The sequence below is a fragment of the Scophthalmus maximus genome, chromosome 14 (assembly GCF_022379125.1).
Source record: "Scophthalmus maximus strain ysfricsl-2021 chromosome 14, ASM2237912v1, whole genome shotgun sequence".
Lineage (NCBI taxonomy): Eukaryota > Metazoa > Chordata > Actinopteri > Pleuronectiformes > Scophthalmidae > Scophthalmus > Scophthalmus maximus.
Genome location: NC_061528.1, coordinates 10,409,913 through 10,434,745, shown reverse-complemented (window position 1 = coordinate 10,434,745; position 24,833 = coordinate 10,409,913). Strand labels below are relative to the sequence as shown.

The 24,833-nt window shown below is 41.0% G+C and overlaps 1 protein-coding gene across 4 annotated transcripts; it reads left to right on the top strand.

Annotated features, from left to right (window-relative positions):
* Positions 1 to 747: 747 nt before the first annotated feature.
* Positions 748 to 23,823, top strand: zak (sterile alpha motif and leucine zipper containing kinase AZK). Of its 4 annotated transcripts, XM_035603800.2 has the most exons (20): positions 754 to 936; positions 2,556 to 2,745; positions 3,626 to 3,713; positions 7,899 to 8,000; positions 8,146 to 8,211; positions 8,332 to 8,360; positions 8,828 to 8,965; positions 11,341 to 11,427; positions 11,768 to 11,842; positions 11,940 to 12,046; positions 14,188 to 14,323; positions 18,953 to 18,997; positions 19,083 to 19,113; positions 19,238 to 19,371; positions 19,487 to 19,549; positions 19,636 to 19,725; positions 21,550 to 21,666; positions 21,806 to 21,880; positions 22,080 to 22,230; positions 22,689 to 23,823. In XM_035603800.2, the coding sequence occupies exons 2-20, from the start codon at positions 2,587 to 2,589 to the stop codon at positions 23,405 to 23,407; spliced, it is 2,412 nt and encodes an 803-aa protein (XP_035459693.1). In that variant the 5' UTR covers positions 754 to 936; positions 2,556 to 2,586; the 3' UTR covers positions 23,408 to 23,823. The 4 variants fall into 4 exon arrangements, with proteins under 4 accessions (XP_035459696.1, XP_035459694.1, XP_035459693.1 ...); XM_035603801.2 differs by lacking the exon at positions 21,550 to 21,666 and having other exon boundaries at positions 753 to 936; XM_035603802.2 differs by lacking the exons at positions 754 to 936; positions 2,556 to 2,745 and adding an exon at positions 5,182 to 5,238.
* Positions 23,824 to 24,833: the final 1,010 nt, after the last annotated feature.

Sequence of the window (24,833 nt, the reverse complement as noted above, 5' to 3'; positions counted from 1 at the left end):
TATAATCATGATTTTAAATTTAACAGCCAATTCTTTTTTGTCTTCAGTTTTCTCTGAGGAGCAACACTCCACATAAGACATTGTGGGAAGATTCAAAATGTAAAATTGTCTAATATTAAGAGGGAAAAGAGGGTAAAGTTACACATTATCTACCACTTGTGAACAGAATCTGTGATCCAGATTGAGCAAATTTAAACTACTTTATAGACATGTAGTTTTATGTAAAACAATACATCATATTTATGATCTTTAAAATCTGTGCAAAAAAAGTATAGCAGGTCTACAAATATCTTAAAATTATCTACTTGAGATGATGTATTTAGTTAACCAAATGTGTATTTATGTCTAAATACACATTATGGTTAACACATACAAAAGAAATCAAATGCATTTAAATCACAATGACAAGTGAATTACATCAAGATTAAGAATAGATAGAAAATACAACATGAACGTTTATGATTTGCAAATTTATGAACTTCTATACAAATGTAAAAACGTTGGCAGTTTCATTTTTGTTTACGCCACCAAGGAGAATTTGTTAACGGTTGCAAAAATAAAGACGAATGCACGAGGTGACATTCGGGACCTCGACTGGTCCGCCGAGCACATGTTGAACACCACCGTCCCAGGACAGGCAACACGAGGGCACCACGGAGGAGGCTGTTTGTCCCGCTTGCATCCAGCGGGGGGCGCTGTTGTCATCAGTATGGTGAGTGTACAGCAGCCGGGCGGCGGAGTCGGTGTTGGTCGCAGTTGGAGGAAGTTGTGCAACCGGTGAAACCACCGCGGAGAGAGTTGAGGAATCAAGGAAGGGTCACATGAGCCTTCCCGGAAACTTCTCCGGGATTTTATTAGTGCAACTTTTGTCTCCCGCCCGGTGAAACCTGCACCGACGACGAGTTGCTCCGAAGCCTGAAACTGCACTTGATGTCGGTAAGTTTTCTACCGTCAGAAGTTTAGATACAGTGTTTACAGTAGATGCTGGTCGGAGGCGGGCACCGAGGTTTCCTGTAGACCAGGACTTTGTTTATAATAAACAGTATTGATATTTGTACAGGTTCACAGTCGTTTTGGCGGGTTGGCACATACAAACCTGTTTATTATTAAATGTTGTCTGTCAAAGTGTAATTATAACAGCTCCTGTCATAATAATAATAATAATAATAATAATAATAATAATAATAATAATAATACTAGTTAGCATAGTAACATTCCTTTTCTACTGGTTTGATTAATGATGCAGTGAACTGTGGCCTGTATGGTTCTTTCAGGTTTGAATCAATGTTTTCAGAGCATTATTCCTTTTTCTGCAAATTTACCCCAGTGATCTAAGTCACTGAAGGCATCATGCACTGCAAAGTCAAGAGGTATTTAAGATGAAATCGTCATCAACATCTGGATTTCTGCACTCAGGCCTATTGCCACTGACTGTTGGAGCTGACCGGTCACCTACATGCAGTTTGACATATGGCTATCAGGCCCTTGTTGTTGCAGGGCGTAAAGCAGTGTTTGCTATCAAGTGAGAAACGGTCAGGAATGAGTGAAGAGTGCTACCATATCCCAGTAACGCTGGCTTCTTGAGTGCACAGACAATACAAGAGGGGGGGGGGGGGGGGGTGGTGGTCCACTGAGCAGATTGCTGTGAGGCTAAGTATAGCTTGAATACAAGTAAATCAGCAGAAAGCGGAGTGAAGCAGAATGGCTCCCCTCTGTGACAATGGAGGCATTCCCCGCTGGGATGGATAGCAATCCCAATGAAGGCTCAGGTAACGGGCTTTTAAAAGCTGTAATTGCGCAGCTGTAAATGGGGAAACCTATGGACAATAACAGAGCTACAATTTCCTGTAATGAATTATTTCTTTTACAAGATGCTTTTATGCTGTTATGGACACACAAAACCACACAATAAATCCGTCTGTGGGGACAGTTTGGCAGCATTATGCCCCTCCTCACCCTGATGTACACTAATGCAGCATGCGTGGCCTTTGCACAGTCAGGAAGAGCTCGTTCTCTCAGTTGAAACGATAAAGAGAACATGAGGGACTCTCCAGGCGTTTGTTTTGAAACAATCACAGACAGTTTATCGTCACGTTTGTGTTTTGGTATTCTGCTCTCCCTCTCTTGGCCTTACTTGTACCGAACACAGTAGACAGAGGCGGAGCAGTCTTTGGCTTTGGCTGCATGATCACCAGCATACCAGGCATGCCATCCTCCTTATAACAAACAGAGTCTTGGGACCCTGAGCTCAGTGTTTACTGCTGATGATGAGGACGTGTGTGGAAAAGAGACGGAGGCGCAGGATGCTCAGTAAATCACAGAGCTCAAATCTATGATATCACACTGACACTGCATGTAGAACCAGCCGACTGCACAGCGGCCTCTTTCAGGTCACGTTGTCGGACCTGCAGTGATTCTCCCTCACTTTGGTTCGGAGTGGAGCTATTCATTGAAGTGCCACGCACTGGAGGAACAAGTTTGTTTTACCATAGAGGACTTTGTTTATTGAACCAGACATCCTTCCTTTTCCTGTGCATCCCCCCCCCCCCTTCCAGACGCTGAGTTGGAGCTGAGTGTCATTATGAGATGTTGTCTCCAAGTGCCTCCTTCGTGCAAGTCAAGTTCGATGACATCATTTTCTACGAGAACTGCGGCGGTGGCAGCTTCGGAAGTGTGTACCGAGCCAGGTGGATCTCCCAGGACAAAGAGGTGGCGGTGAAGAAACTGCTCAAGATCGAAAACGAGGTGGGAGTCATAATTGCCGGGGCTTTTCATATACTTTTTAATTGTCAGTGTAGTAATCATTTTAATTGCTATCCCATTTAGTGGGATGTGGTGACTTCCCTACCTATCACTCATGGTCATTATACTCCCTCACTCCTGGAAACGTGCCGCAAAAGAAACATTATCGCCCAACGAACAAATGTGTTTTGGCCCAATTACAGAAGAGACTGTTCTTGAAATCCCTTTGAAAGCTCGGGCTGATTGTATTCAAGACAAAAAAAAAAGAATTATCTTTGAAATCTTTTCATGGAAATTGTTTTACATTTATATGCTCGTGGTGGGATATTCAAAAAATGATTTGTCATGTCTTTTATAAAACTGTAAAAGATCACAGATATCCTTTCAGCTTCACTCAAGTGATGGAGAGATGATTGTTCAATGAAAATAAGAACTAATCCTTTCACATGGAACCAATTGTTCCTTTAATTACAGTGTTTGACTACAATTAAATTAATTGGTTTTGTCAAGTTTTCTGTTCATTCTTTGAATGGTGACTCATGAGGCTTTCTGGACCTGTGTATTATATCAATATGTCTTTTATATACGCTCTCCTTTGTTTAAAACCATGCCAGCCACATGGCTCCTGTTTGGTCGGTCCATCACTTTGGATTCAAGGAAGGATCCGACTGTAGTTTTGTGCTCATTAGCAAATGATAACACTCTAAGATGGAAAACATGGTAAACGTTATACCTCTTTAACAACGGCGTGTTGGCTCAATGGCTGTAGATTAGGCTTGTTTTTCTGACACATATAATGGTTTGCACTTGTATTTATAGGAACCTTCATAATGAAAAGATGGAGTTCATGTTTTCTCCTTGTTTGTTCTTTGTTCTCTCCCAGGCTGAAATCCTCAGCGTCCTCAGTCACCGGAACATCATTCAGTTTTATGGTGCAATTATTGAGGCTCCAAACTATGGAATCGTGACTGGTAAGTTTTTTTTTTTCCAATGATAAAGATGCATACAGTGCAGTGTGTCTCAATAATAAGCAGAATACAACAGTGCTGCTGGACAACCTCGTGTTAGAAAAGGCGGTAGCTGAATACTTTTGCACCACTTGCACAGTTTATTCAACATTGAAGGCTGCAGACTTTTCTATGGAAGCATTGGTGAATTGCAGAGGGTTCAGGAAGTGCACACATTGATGCAGCGGCTGTGGGCCCATGTGTTCTTTTTTGTGTGATTTAGAGGCTGAGAAGAATAATGCACCCTGTAAAACTCACATAGCTGTGGACTGTACAAAACAAGGGGCCCTCGGTGCCTCCAACCCCTCACTGTGTGTTTTCACTGGGCAGAATGATGTACAGTATATATGCACTGACAGTAGACATCTGTGGTCTCATTCATCTGTTGGGGGGGGGGGTCTCTTTGCTCACCTTGAATCTGAGTTTAAGAGGCGAGCAGAATTTAGTGACATCATCATTTGGAAGCCATTCATCATCCATTATGCAACTCACATTAGTGCAATGTGGAAAATTGAAAACTTCAGCGCACATGGGTGACATCTTGAGTCCAGAAGTTAAACGAACAATAATTGAAAACTATAGATTTTCTGAATTTTTCAGTATTTGAGAGGAAGGAAGAAATTTGAACGAATCAATTTTTTTTTCTCTGTTGTCAAAACACGTATCTGACAATTCAAATGTTTTTTTGTCATATAGAATGGTCAATGCTTATTGTGATTCATATTCTCTCCTCTGCTGCTGCTGGTGTTTGAGCTCAGCCCCATTATATAATAACCATTAGTATTTCGATTTTAGACCTTCAGCTGGATTGTTTGGTGGCAGGTTTTTAATTTTCTCTTCCACATAATTTTGATTATAATGTTATTGCACATCTTGGCTCTGACGTGCAGTCTGCTGTTCATGTGAGGCCCAAACCAAAGATGAATGATTATAATCTTACTAACGATAAATTACATTGTTGATGAATCATTGTTATTTTTTTAATTACCTGAATAATTGAATTCATGTCAGAAAACAGCTTAAAAATACTACGATCATATTTACTGAATCCCAATCTGATTTTTCAGATTGTTTGAAAACAGGATTTTTAAAAAACTTGAATTGATTAATCAGTTAATTGATTCATTTACTATCAAAAATAGCTGGCGATTCATTTTTTATCAATCAGGTTATCAATGAATCAACAGATTTTCTCACTTACAGACTATTCCCACATTCTGATAAGCAAAACAAAACAGGCTCTTTATCTTGAAACAACAACAGATGACCAGCATCTGAAAGTGCACGAGTCAGCCCTCGAGCAGCAGTTCAGTTGAAACAACTTAGCCTACATTAGGAGCTGTGTTATATGCTCTATATGCTCACCCACCCGACGTCAAAGGCCGACCTATTGAACAAGCATTTTCTGTTCTACTGTGTCTTTCATGAAAAGGGTCTGTGACGTTCACGGATTACCGCCTGTTTTGGGAAACCGAGTGACTGCGCACAGGTATAATGGCCCCCTTAAATTTTCTCCATACTTCTACAAAAACCTCTCCCCTGCCAGAAAAAACTGTGAAACACACTGTGAATGAAAATCATTCACATCACCTCCTTTCATCAAGTGGACAATGCACAATACAGCATCTCAAACGAATGAAATGAAATGAAAGTGATCCAAACTAACCCACAGCTCACATCTGCCCTCACTAAATCAGATGTGTTTTGGGCGTGTAATTGAGGACAGTAAACTGTGATCTGTTTCTTTCCCATGACTTTGGGAATTTAGTGAGAGTTACTGTTTCTCCTGCTTTTTTGTTTGCCTATACTGACAGACTCTTGTTTATGTAGATGTTAGAGAAAGACCAGGGGCTTTATGTTTTTGTGTTTTCGCTCTGTCCCAATCTAGAGAACCTGATGTCTCGGTAAGGCATTGAGGGATTTCTTAAAATCTGTTGCAAAACGTCCCCTTGAACTCGAGGATAAACTGATTAGGATTCAGTAATTATGACAAAATTCCACACAAGTATAATAGGATAGAATGATTGACATTTTGTGTGCAAAAGGTCAAGAAGGGTCAACTTCCCTGTGACATCCTAATGTTCTGCAGAAACACTTTTCTGGCGTTTATCACAAATACAGTGTATAACACCATGACTCAGGAACAGATGGGCAAATTGTGACCACACTTCCTGCAGAGTGACTGGTTGGTGAAGGCATACAACCGTGATAATTAGAGAATAAGTGACAGAAATGCCAGAACTGTGTTTCCGCGTGCAAAACGATAAATATATCCTCAAAATGTGTGTCATCTAAAAAGAAAATGCTGCAATATTGAAGACCTTTCACATTTTATTAGAGATACGACAATAAATCAATTCGTAAACGACTACTAAATGAATCACCAACTATTATGATAATCGATTAATAAGTTGAAGTCATTTTTATGAAAGAAATAAAATCAAAACTCCTCTGATTTCCTTATTAATTTATTTTTTGTGCTTTTTTTCCTTGATTTTCTGTGACAGTAAACTGAATGTCTTCGGTTTGTGGTCAAAACAAAACACCATCACTGGGTTTGGGAAACACGATGGACACTTTCCAACATTTTATGGACCAAACAACTAATCAATTAAGCAAGAAAATAATCAACAGATTAATCAATATTGAATTTTTTTTTAGTTACAGTTGACTTTACACACATGATGGAATCAAGGGTTTTCTCTCTCTGTATATTCTCATGCAGTAAATAAGACAATACAACCAAAACAGATCATTTCTGTGTGTAAAAAAGTGAACAGGAGTCTAATTAAAAAAATTAACAGTTAAATGAATGTGTCTGAAGTTATGACGCAGTTGTAGTGCAAGACTTGCAGAATTGCATCTCAACAAACCTCACAGTGCGTGGCTCCTTAGCAGCAGCTGTGAAAGAGCACAGTCATGTTGTCAAGGAGCCGGTTGGTGTTTTTCATTATCAAAGCAGAATCTAATTAGCACCAGATACATGAAAAATGTTTTATGGTCACATTCATCAGCTCTGTTATAAATTGCCCCTGTCTGTTGACACACTGTACAGCGTCGAGCCGGCCAGGTCTCTCCAACGCCCAGAATCTGCAGCCTATTTGAGAAGCCTGTTTGTCTCTGTTGACCTGCAGGAGTTTAACAGTATCTGCTGTCACTCAGCACATGCACAAACATGAGCGGTAGTTGTTGTTTTGAAGTAAAGGCAATTAAAACTCAGTTTTAACGCTGTGGCAATTACAATAAGTCCGAGGAGACTAAAGTGCAGTTTACAGCAGAGCCACAAATCATATCATCTCTGGAATGTGGATGAACGTACTAAAGTACAAAGGACAGACGCAAGTGAAGTGAGGGGAACTTTACATTTAAAACACTTCCTACATCGGCTCTCAGTCGGCTTATGCTACAACACAAGTAAAAAAAGAAAAGAAAGGGGGCCATAAAACATTTGGACTGATTAGAATAAAATTGGTGGGTGTATTTCATAATTGTTATTTACACTCCTGTCTAGGTGGCTGTGCATGTTTACGTTACTGTGTTTGGATATGATTGGCTTATTATGCACAAACAGAGGTTCCCTGCTGCGTTAGTTGTTATGATAGCGCTTGTTGATAGTTATTGAAGCACTTTAACTCCACATGTCTACTGACAGCGAAAAAAAGGTTGATTCGCCGGTCCTATATATTTTCAATTTGACATATTTCATTTTGGGTTTTTTGCAAAAGGCTCGCCAAAGCATGTGTCCCGCTAGAAGTGTATATGAGACCTTTGGAAACAGACGATTATTCCTTTGTGTCGTAGAATCACAGAATTTGACAACACATCCTGTCTGATGAGAGAACAGGAGCGTGTTATGTTCAGTTTCACTTTGCTAGATAGAGCTCAGCCACACCAACAAGAACTATCTGCTAATAGGACACTGTCAGTTGACATCAAGGAGCTGTCTAGCAGGATTTCAACTATCTATTGTTTTCTTCTACTGTTCTCTCATCCTGCACTAAAATGTGTAATCCCTCAAGAGACATGTTTTGTCACGGAAAGACATTTTACCGGCACAAACTTTCTTCTTTTGTACCTGTTCCAGACAATCTTTATCTACTTTTATGTGTGTAATTCACAGAAAAACAATATAATCATATTTCTTTGCAGATTATGCGCCCGGTGGGTCATTGTATGATTACCTGTCCAGTGATGAGAGTGACGACATGGACATGGGGCAGATCATGACATGGTCTGCAGACATTGCCAGAGGTAAATGTGGGATAAGTATTTATCATCTTAATAACTGTATATTGAGAACAAGCTGTTTTTTGTTTGCAGAAGTTGCATTTTTATAGATTTAACAGATCACAGTGATGTTTCCATCTGTTTTGAGTTTTCCTCAATTTTCTTTTAGGGATGCACTATTTACATTCGGAGGCACCAGTTAAGGTGATCCACAGAGACCTGAAGTCCAGGAATGGTAACGGATTCAATTAAACAGCATCATTTTTTTTTACCATGTCCAAAATTAATAATAATTTGTTTTTACATCAATGCTGGATATCCTGCGTGAATACCTGCTTTCTATTTTTCCTTTCAGTTGTGTTAGCTGCAGACAAAGTTCTCAAGGTAGGTTTTTGATGCGATATATATGTAGCGTCGCACCGTGAGTCACAGGTGAAAATTTAATTTATTTATCAACATCTATTAGACAGGAATATGAGCATGAAATACTGGTATGTTACTTACCTACAGTATATGGACACAAGAGGGCAGTGACTAACTTGACAGCCTTATCGCTGTGCCTTTCTGTTAAGGGAAAGAACATTCATCAAATCTCATACATGATACATGGGACTCTCAATAATCTGTCTCCTTTTATTTGAAAGATGGTTTGCACACAGTATTCTGGAGAACTGTTCAATTTATCCATACATATGTTGAAGGGACATTCTGTACCTGTTGTGTCATAGAGCCACACTTCATGAAATGAACCAAGACCATAGCGTTTCAAAGTGCATTTGCTTTGAGTCCAGGCCTGAATGACGTGATTAAACTACAGTAGTACAGTGTCACTTCTGTTCTTATCTCCTCAGATTTGTGATTTTGGGGCGTCTAAGTTCTTGACCCACACGACACACATGTCCTTGGTTGGCACATTTCCCTGGATGGCGCCAGAAGTCATCCAGAGCCTGCCTGTGTCTGAGACCTGTGACACTTTTTCTTATGGTGTGGTGAGTGATACGAAGGAAAAGAGGGAAAAGCTTCCCACTCAACACATGACTTTGCAGTTGCATTGTTTATTGTTTGGAACATTTTTCCTTCTTACAGGATAAAAACCAGCGGGACACAGGCTTTCATTCATAAGAATAGGTTCCCTGTTAGCTAAGAGTTGGTCTCAGCCCCAGGTTATTAAAGAAAACTGAGTTAAAGTCAGTTAGGAGTCACCATGAGTGCTCAGAGGTGGAGGACACACACTTTGCAACAAGGAAAACCTATTTTTGAATGTCCTTCCATCCATTCACTAGCTATACCGTTTATCCTATGAGTATTACGGGGAGGAGCATCAGCCAATGCCAGGTGACATTTGGCAAGAGGCGGGGTACACCCGGGGCTGACATATAGATATATACAGACAGACAACCATTCATGCTCACATTTACACCTATGGGTAATTCAGAGTCACCAGTTAACATAACCCGCTTGTCTTTGGAATGTGGGAGGAGGCCGGTGCAAAGTGCAACACCGTGAACGTCCCAGCTCTATCTCAAAAATCGGGACATGATGGATTTAGAACGAAAACAATGAAATGCTCACATGTTAGAATGATTCTTTCTAATGCACATAATAACAATATAAGTAAACATTGATCTTAAAAGTTTTGGAAACTCTGAAAAATGAGACGATACATCTCAAGGCATATATACTGATACAGTAAAAGGGAAATAATTACTATGATTGCCAGGCAGTGGAATACTACAATTGTGAAGACTTTGAAAAAGCAAAAATCATCAAGAAAAAAAAAATGTGTCTCACTATATACAATAAGTGGTAATTGAGAAGGTCGTGATGGGATGCACCGGAGCTGTGTGATGGGTGACTGAAGCGAGGAGGTGGCTGTCAGGAGCACTGGGACTCCAAGGGGGTTCTGCAGGATGTAGAGTCGACAGGCCGACTAGGAATCTAGAGAGTTGGCGTCTGCCCCTGAATCAATGAAGACTGACAGTGTATGTGGCCAGTTCATGCATTAAAGGTCAGGGGGGCATTTCAGGGCCCACTAGGGCCCTCCGGATTACTGTTGAGTCCTTCCTTGTACTGGACAGGAAGTGACAAAGTTCCTATGTTGGCCGCAGTACATGCAGTGATTTTCCATGCGACGTTGATTGCGTTCCTTTGGAGAGAGATGGGTCCTTCCCAGCTGCATGGGCACAAAGTTGTTCAGGGTGGTCAGGTACAGAGCAAGTGGCTGCATGACTGGCTCCTTGGGGACTGAAGAAGAGAAGATGGGGAAGTGTGGAAGGAAATCTTCCTCTTTCTCGTACAGTTATCAATAGGTCAAGTCAATTCAACAAGAGCGTCCAGCTCGCTGGGTAATACTCGAGCAGCTTGTTTTTTCTTTGATAGACAAGCCATGGTAAAAAGGCATCATAACAGAGAGGGAGAGTTCCAATTACTGTTTGTGGTTATTGTCTGGACTGCCTCTTTGCTTAGGAATAAAAAAAACCAAGCAGGCAAACAAAGTATAACGGGTCGGGCTTACACTGGGACATGTGTCCATGTGACAGGCTTTCCTATTACTATTAGACTTGCAATATGATGAAAAAGTCAAGTGTCTATAGAATAACTTCTAAATGCCAGTTACTTTGGCATATCTGGCACTCAAGGCCCCAAAAATCATATATTTAGGACAAGCCCCGCTTGGGAACTGATGTGGGGATGGGGAATAGGTGAGTGGTGAGGAGTGAGTCCTGGAAAAAATCTTGTGAAGTTTTCAGTCTAAAGACATTTGAAAGTACTTGGAAATCATTACCATTATCCTCAACCAGCTTAAAGCACAAACTTCAGACCCTTTTATACAAGAACAAATTGAGGAGTAAAACAGACAATGTTTATGATTGCAATAAGTGCTGTTTCTGCCAGAGTTACTGCAACATGATTGCAGATTTAAGTGTGCAGTTGTCTGCCTCAGACATGTTAACGAAGACTTGATTTCTATAGTAACATGCATATGTGTAATGAGAGCCAGCTGGCAAGTGCAGAAATGCAGATATAAGGTACACATACTGTATACAGTGTCTGTTTTTCACCTTCTCATGATCTCACTCTCAGCCTTTAATTGGTGTTAGAAATCTAAAATGAATGTTTTTGTGTATGTTGTATATTGAATGTTTTGTTTATTTCTAGAATATATGAATTCGCATACTATATTAACAGATAAAACATACTTCACTGCTCGGCAGTACTTAGGCATCTCAATTTTTTTCTGAGAAGTCCTCCCATGCAGATCCTTGGCTGTTATGACAGCGCACTGTACATGTATGTGTAATATTTTACTAATCATTTGTAAATATGCTTGTTTACTAACCTCGACTTCTTGACTCATGTGCAGGTGCTTTGGGAAATGCTCACCCGTGAGATACCCTTCAAAGGCTTGGAAGGCTTACAAGTGGCCTGGCTCGTGGTGGAGAAAAATGAGGTAGTACAGTGTGTGATTATATATATTTATATATATATTACATCAAGTAAAAGTGTGTTTTTGTGTGGAACTGTTTCTCAACTGGGAGCAATGACTTCCTGTAATCTTGTTGTCGTTATGTGGAAACCAGTAGTGACTCAAGGATAGAGCTGAGCTTTTTCCAGTCTTTGTGCTAAGCTAAACTAACTTATTTAGAATTCATTTGCCAGACAGACTTGTGAGCGATAGTGATCCTTTCAACAAACAATCTGTAAGAGAGTGAAGAAGCATTTTTTGTCCCAAAATGTCAAGCTCATTTAAATCATCAGCTCACTTTGCCGCCTCACTTTGCTCGTTTCAGAGGTTAACCATCCCGAGTGGCTGTCCTGCCAGCTTCGCCGAGCTCATGAGCAACTGCTGGGCGACCGAGTCAAAAGTGAGTTATGCACAGAGTTACATTGGCATGTGTACGAACAACATATGTGTGTTTTCACGAATCACACGCGGATCAAATGTTTTTTATGTTCATCCAGGAAAGGCCGATCTTCAAACAGATCCTCTATACTTTGGAGTCCATGTCTAAAGACAGCCAACTTCCTGAACAGTGCAACTCTTTCCTTCACAACAAGGCTGAATGGAGGTAATGTGATCATCCATTCTCCAGCCCCAGTCAATGTATTTATAACCCTCCTTTTTGCACTAATATACTGCCTCAGCCTAAGGAAATGTGCAACTGTTTTCAAAGAATGATGTGGAAATGTAGCTGACGGGGGCCATGAAATACAAAAAAGAACTTGAGATCGTGCATATAGATCTTTAATAATTACACTGATGGCTACATAAAGGCATGAAAACCTCCGAAGAATCCTCCATCTGGATATACTTCCTCTCTTTACCCATAAGGCCCTAAAATAATCACCATCTTTTTCAAGTAGAAGTGTTTAATTGGCCTGTATGAGCAGCTGGAGGTTTGGTGATGTTCAGCACAGCCTGAGTCTCAGCTGTTACTTTATTCTCTGTCTGCCTCTCGGTGGGGCTTGTCTGCGCTCTGAGGTTTTTCCTCAGAAGTTGTCGCTGGTGGCATCGTGTCCGGGCAGCCATCTGCAGGTGGAGCAGGTTGGAGTGAGTCTCGGTGCTGGAAACTGCGAATGTGTAACACAGATAATCTCGACTGGCTGAACGTGAAAGGAGAGGCTTGTGGTTCGATCGGAGCGGGAGGTGGCTCTATCAGAAATGGCAGAGAGATTTATTGTGTTTAGTTTGCTCAGGTAGCTGATGCACATCACCCAGAAATAGACAGCATATAGTTCAGACAGTAGGTATTGGAACAGTGCCTTTTTGTCATTGTTTGTGGCTCTGCACTTCAGCAGAGTCTCACTATGAGGTTAAAGTTCTGATTTTGTTTTATGCTTAAAAAAACCCAACCAATTAAAGCAGAGTCAAAAACTTTAGCCACTTAGTTATTATTTCATGTCATGTCATACTGTACATTTTACTTAACAGAGGTCAAATGCCAAACAGTAGCTCTGATACAGTTTCAGCATATTTCAGTGGCTGTTAAGTCCTGTTGTGGTAATATTGCTATTGTATAACATCCTACATCCTGTTTATGTCAGATTAAAATAAATAGAGGTGTATTTAGTTAAAAATCAAACTAATCAAACAAAATCAGTTTGCACACAGCCCTGAAGATGGTTATTATTTCTTTCCTCACACGCAACTGTCAGACAACAAATCTGATTTCTGAGATAGTGAAACCATGGTCAGGTACAGGGTGATGTGAAATACTGAGAGAGTTTAACAAGAAAGTGGGATGCAAGGGAACTAATTATTTGGGAAGTCGAGTACTAGTGGAAATTGTCTGAGGTGGGAAGTGTCAGGTTGGAGGAGCCGGCGGAGTGAGGATGGGCCTTCCTGTCTGGGCTGCACAGGATTTATGACTGTTGGACTGAAGCTCAGCACGTGTTCCACAACACAATGTGCAGCGCCACCTGCTGGGGGAAAACTAAATTTCACACAGCGCGACGACAACATGAGAGACACTGTCCTTGGCATTCAAGGCTTCAGACACAGTCTAAGCCTTCTGACTGCAGGGCGTCACGTGGATGTTCACAGAAGAGTTTGATTTAGTTTTGTTTGCACTATGTGTCACCACTGACTGTCACAGTACTCCAACTGTGTCACCTACGTGGTGATATACCTAGTACATTATTATTACTCTTAACAAATTCCATGGAAAAAAACTAAATAAAAGATGTATTGATCCTATCAGGTATTATCAACAGTTTTTAAACCTACATGACGGCACCTGAAATTCTAGTGACAATTATAGTTTTCAAAGAGGCCACATTTATTTTAATGGAATGACGCAGCCATAAAAAGTCCCACATGCTTTAACACAGTTTGATTCAGAATATATGCTGCATGAATATGTGACAGGTCAAACTTCATTTTTACATGTTAAAAACACATGAATGATTAAATGAAGTGTCGTACATTTGGAGTCGGTGCAGCAAAATATGTATTAATCTGTGACTGAAAATAGTCCCCAACAGCACTTTTCACTTTTGCTGCAATTACTTTGCTTGACATGTCATCGCCGAGCGGTTTTAGGACACAAGTCGGCCTTTTTTTAAAGATATAATTATATTTGCGACCAGTAAAGATGTACCTCTTTACAGTATGTGTTTGGGGCAGAGTAAGCTCAGGAAAGGTGGAAGGTACCGAGAGACAGACTAACATTCCATCGGCGGCTGTGGTCTTCCCTGCTGAATACTATAGGTGTGAGATTGAAGCGACACTCGAGAGGCTCAAGAAGCTGGAGAGAGACCTGAGCACCAAAGAACAGGAGCTGAAGGAGCGAGAGCGTCGCCTGAAGATGTGGGAGCGCAAACTCGTCGAACAGTCCAACACCCCGGTGAGTTCCTCACCATCCCCTCTTCACCTTGGCTCTCCTTGGTTCGTCTTCACTTAGCACAGCAGCCGCACACTGTCAATAGGTCACATGCAGCAGCAGCAGCGCTTCACTTTTACAATGCTGCTCACGTGTGTATCTCCTGGTTTCCTCTATTGAATTAAAGAGAAGGACAGAATCTTCCTGACGTTTCTCGGGGGGGGGGGGGGGGGGGGGGGGGTGAAGGCTGAGAGAAAGAGGGGGGAAGCACATCATGAGAACATCATGGGCAGCAGACACCACTGGCAATACTGCATTCATATGCAGTGTAGTGCATGGTAGCTGCACAAGAACATTTGCACCATGACGCACAGAGAATTTCTTCATGGTTTTGCTGTTTTCTGCATTGTTTTTTTTTTTTTTGCATGTAAGAAGGTTTGATGTGCAGCATCTCTAACTTCACTCACAATACTAAAGATTATAATATAACTGATTTTATTATGACGTCCAAAACCAATATATATATATATATATATATATATATATATATATATATATATATATATATATATATATATATATATTTATTTTTTTACCACTGTAAAAGACAGAGAGAAGCATCCAGTCCTCACTTTGAAGAACTAAAACCAAGAGATATTTGGCACTTTGGCTTGAGAAACGAAAAACCCTATCAATCAATATTTCAGCAATATTTGCAAATATTTAAATTTCTATCAATCAATCATTGCAGAACTGATCTATTTTTCTTTTCACTGGTGTTTCTGTGATGTGATAACCAACGGTTTATCGGAAACTGCATGGCACAATGGTGTGTGGCGCAGATATCTTGGAAGATGCCACTCAACAATTTCAGTAGTTTGAAATTGTCTGCAAAACCGTTGAATCATTCACACTGGAATCGTTCACTGTGTTTCCTTTCTTGTTCAAGCCTGCCATTACTGCACTCCTCTTCTTTGTTCCCTTCACCATCTTGTTTTCTTAAATCACATCTTGTGTTGAACTCAAAATTGTCCACTTTTCTTATTTACACGTTATTTTGTGGGTTGAAGCTGATTACTTACTTCCTTTTCTTTTCTATCCCCTCTTTCTTTCCCCCCCTCTTTTCGCCCTCTCTGTCCCCGCTCTTCTCTCGTCTCTGCCTCTCAGCTCTTCTCACCTGTGGCAAAAAAGATAAGCGCTAAGTCCTTCTATCAGTCAAAGACGGAGGAATCAAACAGTTCGCAGGTGGCGTGCGAGATCACGTCCTCGAGTAACGAGGAGGTGAACCTGCAGTCTGTGGTGAAGGGCTTTAAGGACATGTTTTCCGTGGACTTCGGTTGGCCCGTCCTGCACTCTGGCATGCAGCTCAACATGCAGGCCAAGCAGAACTCGTCCAAGTCGAGCTGTGTCAGAGAGGGACGCAAAATCAACATGACTCTGGGGGCTGGATGCTTCACTTGGTCTGACAGCAGTGAATGAGCCTCCCCCCACGTTTGGTGTTGCCACATCTCACTCAGTACATTATCAGTGTTGTGGAAGCAGGATTTTCTAAACAAACCGCTTGTTAAGTCATGTTGATCATTTCGTAATTGTAATTATCCTAAACACTACCTAAAACATGTCCGGGTATGCTACTTCTTCTGCTTTGTTCAGGTTGTGTTCATGATCCAAATTCAGTCATAGCCCAATGTAGCACAGAGGCATATTATAGAATATGTTTAAAACCCCTCCACCTATGTATATTATGGATGTCATTTACCGTGTGCCTAATGTACTGGTTGTATAGTGCCATGCTGTGAAGAAAGAGCCACATGAGCCAGTTGCTTAGAGAAGGCCAGGCTTTTATGATGAAGTGACATTTTGCTGACATTAAGATTGGCCAATTTGTTCTGGATGTGGTGGAGTGCAGTTGTTGAGATGCACTCTCTTACCGGGATGAGAAAGTACATGTTTTTTCTTCTTTTCCCCTCTGACTGACCTAGGTTCAAAACAGCAGGAGAGGGACTGTACTGTGCAACTGTCAGTTTCATTTTCTAATTTTACATTTCAACTTTCATCAAGACTTTGTCCCTCAGGCCACAAAGAGATTTATAAAATGTAAAGGAAATTATTTTTTGCACTTGTGACTCAGTCAGAAGTCACAGTCCATACCAAAGAGCAATGTCAATTTTGATAGAATAATTTCCTTTGATAGACTCATTAAAATACAGAACAATCTGACTGAATATTAGCCTCAGGACCTACACCTTGCTGTAGAGCCGATGCCGATATTGATATTAGGGAGTACAAGATATCCGATACATCGACAGATATATATATATTGTAACCTGTCAATTATTCCAAAGATCTTAAATCAAACCTTTATGACAAAGAAATGTATTTTTGGCTTGATATTTTAGTTTAACAATGAACTTTAACTTGCATTAAGAAAATAAACATAATTTATTTGACGTCAAACAATAAACATAACCACACATTTTTTTTCTGCATTGTTTATTTTTATACAACAAAAGATCGATAAACATGAACGCTGATATCGATATGTCTGGGAAAGGCTCATATCGGCCAATATTATCGGCCAACCGATATATCTACTATCTACTACAGTAGAGAACATTGCATTAGCATTAGTGTTCAACTAGGTATTATGCTCCATCCGGGCTAAGGACATGCTTCCCTGAGCACAGCCCATTAATTTGTCCCCTTCACTTGTTATCATCAGTCAGTCTCATGAGGATGTAATCCTCTGTACTCCTGTGTTGTTGCTTGTTACCTCGCTGCCATGTGCTAATATTCCTATTCAAACATCTCCTGTACTCCTGTGTGGCACCAGGCCCTAGACGTATGATTAACACAGACTTTCAGCAACATTTACATTTCCCTGTGCGAAATCTACACACACACGTACACACACACACATACACACACACACCCCCCCACCCACACACACACACACACACACACACAGACACCCACACACACACACACACACACACACACACACACACACAGACACACACGCACACACACACACACACACACACACACACACACACACACATACGCACACAGCTTGATGTGATTTTTTTTCCTGCATCCTTCATTATTTTGTCAATAAATGTGTGTTTCCACTTTCTCTGCTGACCTGTCTGTCTTAGATTGATTTTATTTTTCCCAAGTCTGTGAACAATTAGTGATACGAATGTCTCGTGAGAATTATTTTGCACTACCCAGGGTTTCCACAGGTCCTTGAAATCCTTGAGTGTTTGTGAATTTGAGGGAAAAAAGGGCTAAAAAAAATAGAAAATAGAAATAAATATACATGGGTGATTGAAAAACTGAATTTTTTTAGCTTAATGTTAATAAATAGGTTACATGCCGCTGTCTGGATGCGTCTCTCCCACTGTCTCTCACCTCTTGTGAATAAGTCTCAACTTACACAATACTGTTTATTGTTCAAGCCTCTCACTTTTTAATTGTTGTCTGTGAGCTTCAGTAAAGCCTGTGAGTTTTAATAAAAACTCATGTAACCGTTTTAACCATAGACTGAATATAAAGAACCTTCATCTGATGTTCAAACCATGTCATTTCGGGTCCTTGAATTTGAGGGATTTGGGCCTTGAAGTCCTTGAAGTTTGATGTTTAAAAAGGATTGGGAACCCCGGTATTAATACCAAAGTAAAATCTTTTTTCATAAGATTATAAAATATTGTTTCTTCACAAGGGATTATTGTGGAACCTTTGTTGACCCCAGTATTCATGGCCCCATGGTTACCCAACATCCATTAGTCCACATGGGGGCAGAGTTGTGTGAACTAAACCGAATTCAAAGTCTTTTTCTTTCCCCTGCAGATTCCACACATGTATCATGAACCTGTTGTTCCCATTATAGATTAGAATTTTTGGCACCTTTTCTCAACAGCACGTCGTGGATCTTAATGCTTAATAAAAGAAGCATTGGCAGCGCATTTGTGAAACACAATAACACAACAATAAAACCAAAAAGTTCTGTCGCGTCCCTCCAGTGAGACATTGGAAGTGTGATTCTGAATCTGTTTACTTCCGAACTGCAGCGGAGGTGGAGGAGGCGGAAAATGCTGCAGGGCTGAGTCGCTTTACGAGGCGGCAGCCTGCACCGAAATGTATGGCAGCGACTGTCTATTGAGACCTGCCATTCACTTCATAGGCTGAGCTGTTTTCATATGTCGTGGGAAGAAGACGGTGAATGGGGACCAGTCATTCATTTAGTCATCTTTCACTCCAATTTTCCATTGCATTATTTCTGTCATTACACACCAGTCTCATGATCACAGCGGTGAAATCTTTATTTTGGCTGGCAGGTTTCTGCCCGATTACATTTAATGAGCAATAAATAACTTATCATTCAAATAGATCACATCGGATCAGTCAGACAGACTCTGCTGTTCAGTATAGACCATTAGAGGCAAGTCGTCTTAATCACACAGCACAATAACCAGAAAAGTAATGGCTTTGAAGACATGAAAAATATGGCTATTTACCATTTTAATCATAGTTACTTTACATATTTAAGTGTTGTGCTCTTCACTTTAAGATTGTGTGATAAATACACAATATCTGTTTCTATCCATGTTCTTTTGCTGTTACATTTATTAGTTTTGTGTTTCTCTGCAGTTGCTGCCCACCCTTGACATCTATGCCTGGACTGAGGAGCATGTGGTCAGTATCTGTGAATTTTTCTATATTTATGTCTTAATATAATACAGTGATCAAAAACTAACCAGTGACTATTTTATTTATTCAGTTTTTCTGGATGCAGCAAATATTTTGTGCAGGTTTGTAATTTACTTTCTAATGTTTTACTTTATAAGATCATCTTTTTAATCTGACTTTGGCACCTCTAAAAACTTTACTACCATACTATTGTCTAAAATGGATTGTTTTTATTTTCCATCTCAGGGGAAGGTGACTTGCAGCTGTACGCTGACTTATTCAGAGAAAATCACATCACTGGGAAGAGTTTACTATTGCTCACAGAAAACGACATGCGGGACATGGGGGTCAAGTCCAAGGGTCATGTCATGTATCTGAAGGCAAGGAATTAACTGTCAACTTATTTTTTTTCAACCCACATAGAATTTATGGAGCGAGATCTGTGCTTTGTTGATGTTTGGAATCACAGTTGACCTAACGTTTTCTCTGTTGCAGGGTGAAATTGAAAAGCTAACTAATGATTACCTCGGGCTCGTCCACTTCCCACCGCTATTCAAGGTAAGTTTGAGTTTCTTCTTCATCATCAGGAAGCTGTTTCTGGTTTTCTGTGCATATACTTCTCAGCCCGCACCTTTTCCTCCCAGGATGAGCTGGAAAAGCAGGTGGAACAGAGTAAAACGGTCAATCTGGAGCTGGTGTTTGGGTACCACTGGAAACCAGGAACTGGGAAATCTGTAAGTTTGCAGGAAAACACACACAAACACAGGATGTGAGTGTTGGATGAAGCTCATCACTGCCTCTGTGGACTATTATTAAATATTAACAATTTTGAATTTAACTGTTGCTCTGTAAATAGGTGCACAGAATCAGGTTTTCGCCATGATTGATTTGAGCCTCCTTGTTCTGAAACTGCTTGTTCTGAGGTTTCAAAACGACGTCTTTTGTGCTGACCACTGAAGGCATCACCAGCCATGTATAACAAACCAGACAAATAAACATTTCATTCTCAGCCATGCACCGCCGCCACCTCAACTTGCTCACAGCCCTTTGTTAGGCTCTCAAACTGTGGAGAAAGGGTGGCTCTTCACTTGCTGTTTGAATTTAATCAAAAATAGCCCATTTAGCCAGAAGTCATTTTCTTTTTAAAAGGCAAACGTTATTTAATCTTTCAGCTGTTCATTGTCCCATCATAAATAGTCCTCTTTCAGTGTGTTCGGCAGGGCTGAAACGAGCCTGCTAATTGCCTCCCATTTCTTCTGACATGTGGTGGTTTAGTGGGTAGAAAACACAGCAGGGAGAAGGAAACAGGAGGTTGAGAAAATGAGAGCTAATTATTTTCCCCTGCCTGGTGTCAGGTTCCGTGTCAGCCTTGTTTTTACAAACTGGAAGGTTTTTTGCACTAAATAAAACAAACCCGCACTGCATTTTTTTTTTTCTTCGCCCCTCTTTGCTGGCGATGTCATGGAAGCAGCTGCACTTCTCAAAGACAAAATGAGGGCCTGCGATTGTGCGGCCACCATCTGACAGCCACTGAGGGTCCCCTACTAATGAGGATATCACCGTGCAGCCAAGTGAAAGGTGCTGAATTATGTATGAGTTGTCATTAGACGCACTCGGGTCCTAGGCATCATTACCAGACATTGTTTCTGCTGGAGTGATTAGACTAGCATGGACCTGGGAGCCCCGGTGCGACCGTCCAGGGCCGACACCAGGCCAGCGCGGGGCCAGCGGTGTGTTTCTGAGCCAGAGGCTTGCTGAAGCTTCGCCTTTGGAGCCGCTGCCAGTCCCCGGGGACGATGCAGGAGAGGGCGAAAGGCTCCTCAGACGAGTGTGTTAGTGCCACTCCTCTGATGTCTTTCTCTGTGATCACCACACAATGGATTGGCCTGCGCCGTGAACCCTGTGTGGTTAAGCAGTGACCTGTGGATTTGTGGCAGGCTTCTGGGGGATTGTCAGAATCATTAGTGCTACGTCAGCGTTGGTTATGCAGGAGAAGAGTGGATGGGGAATTGTTCCGATTTGTGCCTCCGAGTGAGGATTTGATGTGTGCCGCAGGCAGGAACTCATGAGAAAAAAAAATATTAAGGTTTTCACCCTTATCAACTAAGTCCGGTACCGAAAACTCAATCATTCACCCCACTTTTAATATCAAAATTAACATAGAATTTTAAAAAGGACTGTTACAATGTCTTTACAAAATGAATTGCCATTTTTGTCACTTTCTTTTTCTCTGCTAAAATAATTTGTTGTTTTCTGAATGAGATGGTATCCAGTACAGATATTGCACACAAATTCCATTTAATATAGTTTCTGATATTTTTGTAGACTTGAAACTATAATATTTTTACGTTTAAAATTCATTTCGTCACCCACAGTGCGAGGTCCTGTGGCCAGTAACCTGCCACTGCTGTTAAAATACCTCTAGGCTGTGCTGTTGGTTTATGTACACGAGCAGCCGAGTTCTCCACACAGAGGAGTGCAGTTATTTGCTTTTCCATATAATCCGGTGTGGTTTCTGAATGCACCAGAGTATCTACATAATGCCTCTTTTCTTTAAGGACTGCAAATGGAAAATGTACATGGAACTTGACGGAGATGACGTCGCAGTAACCTACATCAAAGATGTCATCTTTAATGCCAACCAACAGGATGCGGAAGTCCTGCGGATGACTAAGGTGTCATCAGAAAAGATATTACCACTCATGTTTTAATCAGTGTTGTCTGATTCCAAGTGACTGCATTTTACCCGCAGGATTGTTGAAGTGTGGTTCCATGTGTCCAATTCTTTAATGATATCATATTATTACAATGCAGCCACCTTTTGTGATGGACAAATGGATCGTTGGAATAAAGCAGAACCAGAGAGTGGACTACATAGTCAATTATGAGGTGAGTTAATTCAGCTGCTGTGGGAGGGGCCTCAGCAAAATATGAAAATCTATTCCCCTCCAAAGAAAAATAATAATTCAGTTGAAATCTAAAATCTAAGGCAATCACAGAAACCAAACCAGTTCAACTAGTATAAACATTTTTGAAACTTAATATCCTCATATTACCTTTTTTTTCTTTCTTTTTTTTTAAACTTTAGAATGATGTCAAGTCACCAAAGTGTACCCGACACAGCTTTCTGGTGACGTGGAGCGTCAGTGGTGGACAAGACGAGATAAAGACTGTGGAGCTGGTCATCGAAACAGCACCGGTTAACATCGACTGCAACCCCAGGGACAGGTCCAGCTTCGGTAATTGTTTTACTCATAGTTTTGTTGTCTTTGTTCAGGGCCCACGCAACAGTTTTCACCGCTGGTCAAATAACGCTTGGTGCCCTTAAATTCTCAGTAAATTTAAGTCAAGTTTATTCATGTAGCACTACAGGTGACATTACAGGTGTAGACTCAAATGTGCTTCAATATAAAAAATCATACATGACAAAAACAGAAGAATACATTCAAACAAAAAGGGAATAGGACAGGAAGGAACATTTGTTATTAAAGAAGAATATTCATAATATTATATTTGTTGCAATGTACTTTCAGTCTAACTAAAAGCCCACAGGTAAATATAAATATATCATAACTGTTGTAGCACCTCAACCTGATATAGAATTTATTTTAGGTATAGATGAGATGTGAGGAATATATCTATCAATACAAAACACAAAATGTACTCTTATTTTATCAATGCGTATCTTCTGTTTCAGATATTGATCCTATATGGATGTACAACGTAAGGTTGAGGCAGATGATCTCCCAAAAATCGCCGCAGCGGACGACTGCTCGTCCTGCCTTCACGAGCTCCGATGCCCGCACTCTGCCTCAGTTCCTGTCTGCACATGAAAGCCAAGAGTCCTCTTACGCCGCAGCTGTGCGTCGCTCTCCAAACCGCCTCCAAGTATCGCGCTGGATAGACTCGCGCAGCTCCTCGCCAACTGCCAGCCTGTCGGCCAAACTGTCATCGCTCCATCTGGGGTCAAAGGGCAGCAGTCCTTCCAGCACCACGTCAGAGAGCACCTCGGAGAGGGAGCGAGAGCGCCCGCTCAGTGCCGGAGTGGTGCACGACCACAGCAGAAGCTACCACTTTGGCAGCACATTAACTGTGGGAACGGTTCAGACAAGGGGCCATTCGGGGACCAACACTAGAGGCTACGTTCATAATAAAACCAGCAAAACCTCACATCAGCCAGGGAGGCCACGGTCCAACAGTTACAGTGTCACATCGTTGAACCGCCCACCCATGATACCAGGTATAGTGTCCGTGACAGAAAACCCCAGTGAGGATAAAGAAGGGGCCAAAGCCAGTGACGGAGGGTGGATCAAAGTGGAGCGACAGAAAAGATTACCACGTCAGGACAATAAACAAGTCAGAGGTCGACAGAGGAGAGGCGGCAGGGGAGGGCGTGGTGCTGGTGGGAGAACTTAATGTGGGCCACACATGAACCGACAGCTTTGTGTATGATGAACATGTCGTGCACTGAAATGGTTTTACATATGGATTATGTCTACATGCATGCTAAAAAAATGAATTGCTTGTTGTAAGAGAATCAAACTGATGCTTTTGATATGTATGCATGATCAAATAATGGTTTTATTATACACACTGGCTCTTGTCTGGTTAATATAATAAGGATATGCTGTAATTATTTTTTTGAAAAAATTGACAATTCAGTCCCTGTTCTTTCTTCCAGCAAATGGCAGACGGCGTCCAGTGATTAATATGTACATAAAAATACGTCTAATTATTGCCCAGTTTCTCACAAGTAACTAAATATGATGTTATAATGCCATGACTCAAGGGATAAATTAAATTTTCAGATTCATTTCTTCCAAACTATTGTTTCTGAGTTGTCTCTTTATTGTGTCTGTTTTTGTAGAGAATATGTGGCACGGATATATTACATGATCTACTGATTCAACTATTTGGCAATCCTCATAAAAATTCATAAACTTTTGTCCGGTCTGGTGTGCCCCAACTCAACCTTGTAGTGATGTTATCCTCAGTGCTTCAAGCAGGTCCACTCCACTGCTGCTCACAAATACATGATTATCAGATGAATTGTGTTGCCTGCCTTCACATCTATGGTCTATTATTAATTTACATATCTTTCTGCTCCAGTGCTTTCTTTGGCAATAATTCCCCTTTATTCCATTCATTTATAAATCTTGTCACCCACTTAAAGTGCAGCTGAAACATCCATATTTTGATGTCTGAGCAGAGCCGGCCCTTGGCATAAGCAAAGTTAGTCCAAAGACGTGCAGATTGGGGTTGGATCAATTTGAGACCGTGCGATACACTGGCAACCTGTCCAGGGTGAACTCTGCCTCTCGCCAAATGTCAGCTGGGATTGGCTCCAGCCCCCTCCTGACCCTTTATGGATAAAGCGGTATAGATAATGGATGGATGGTTATCATACAGCAACACATTATTGTGTCGGAGGGTTGGTTGCCTCATATTACTGTTTCAATCTCTCTGTCAGAGCAACAAAGCTGCAACTATTAAAATTGATAATAAATGTGTTACATTCACAGTATGTGTGTGAATGGTCAGGCATTAGTCAATAGTATTGTTGGTGCCTTCAAATCAGACTCTTCTTATGGCCCCGTCACGTGCAGGTGACTGCTCAAATTGAACGTGAACTTAAAATTCAGAGTCAGATTTTGCATCTGTTCGACAGTTCCTGGATTAAAGAGTCAACATTTTTACGCGCCTTGTATGCAAATTGACACGTAAAAGATTCGCGCCACGGCGAAGGACATGGAAGACACAAACACAGACGCACGCGAATCAAATCGTTTGTTCAGTTTGATCGTTTAGGAAAAATCCGAAGATGTTCATACATGCCGACCAC

Coding starts and splice junctions, on each gene's coding strand:
- zak (XM_035603800.2), top strand. CDS start 2,587: ATGTTGTCTCCAAGTGCCTCCTTCGTGCAAGTCAAGTTCGATGACATC. Junction 8,966..11,340: donor ACACTTTTTCTTATGGTGTG/GTGAGTGATACG, acceptor ACTCATGTGCAG/GTGCTTTGGGAAATGCTCAC. Junction 11,843..11,939: donor GCTGGGCGACCGAGTCAAAA/GTGAGTTATGCA, acceptor ATGTTCATCCAG/GAAAGGCCGATCTTCAAACA.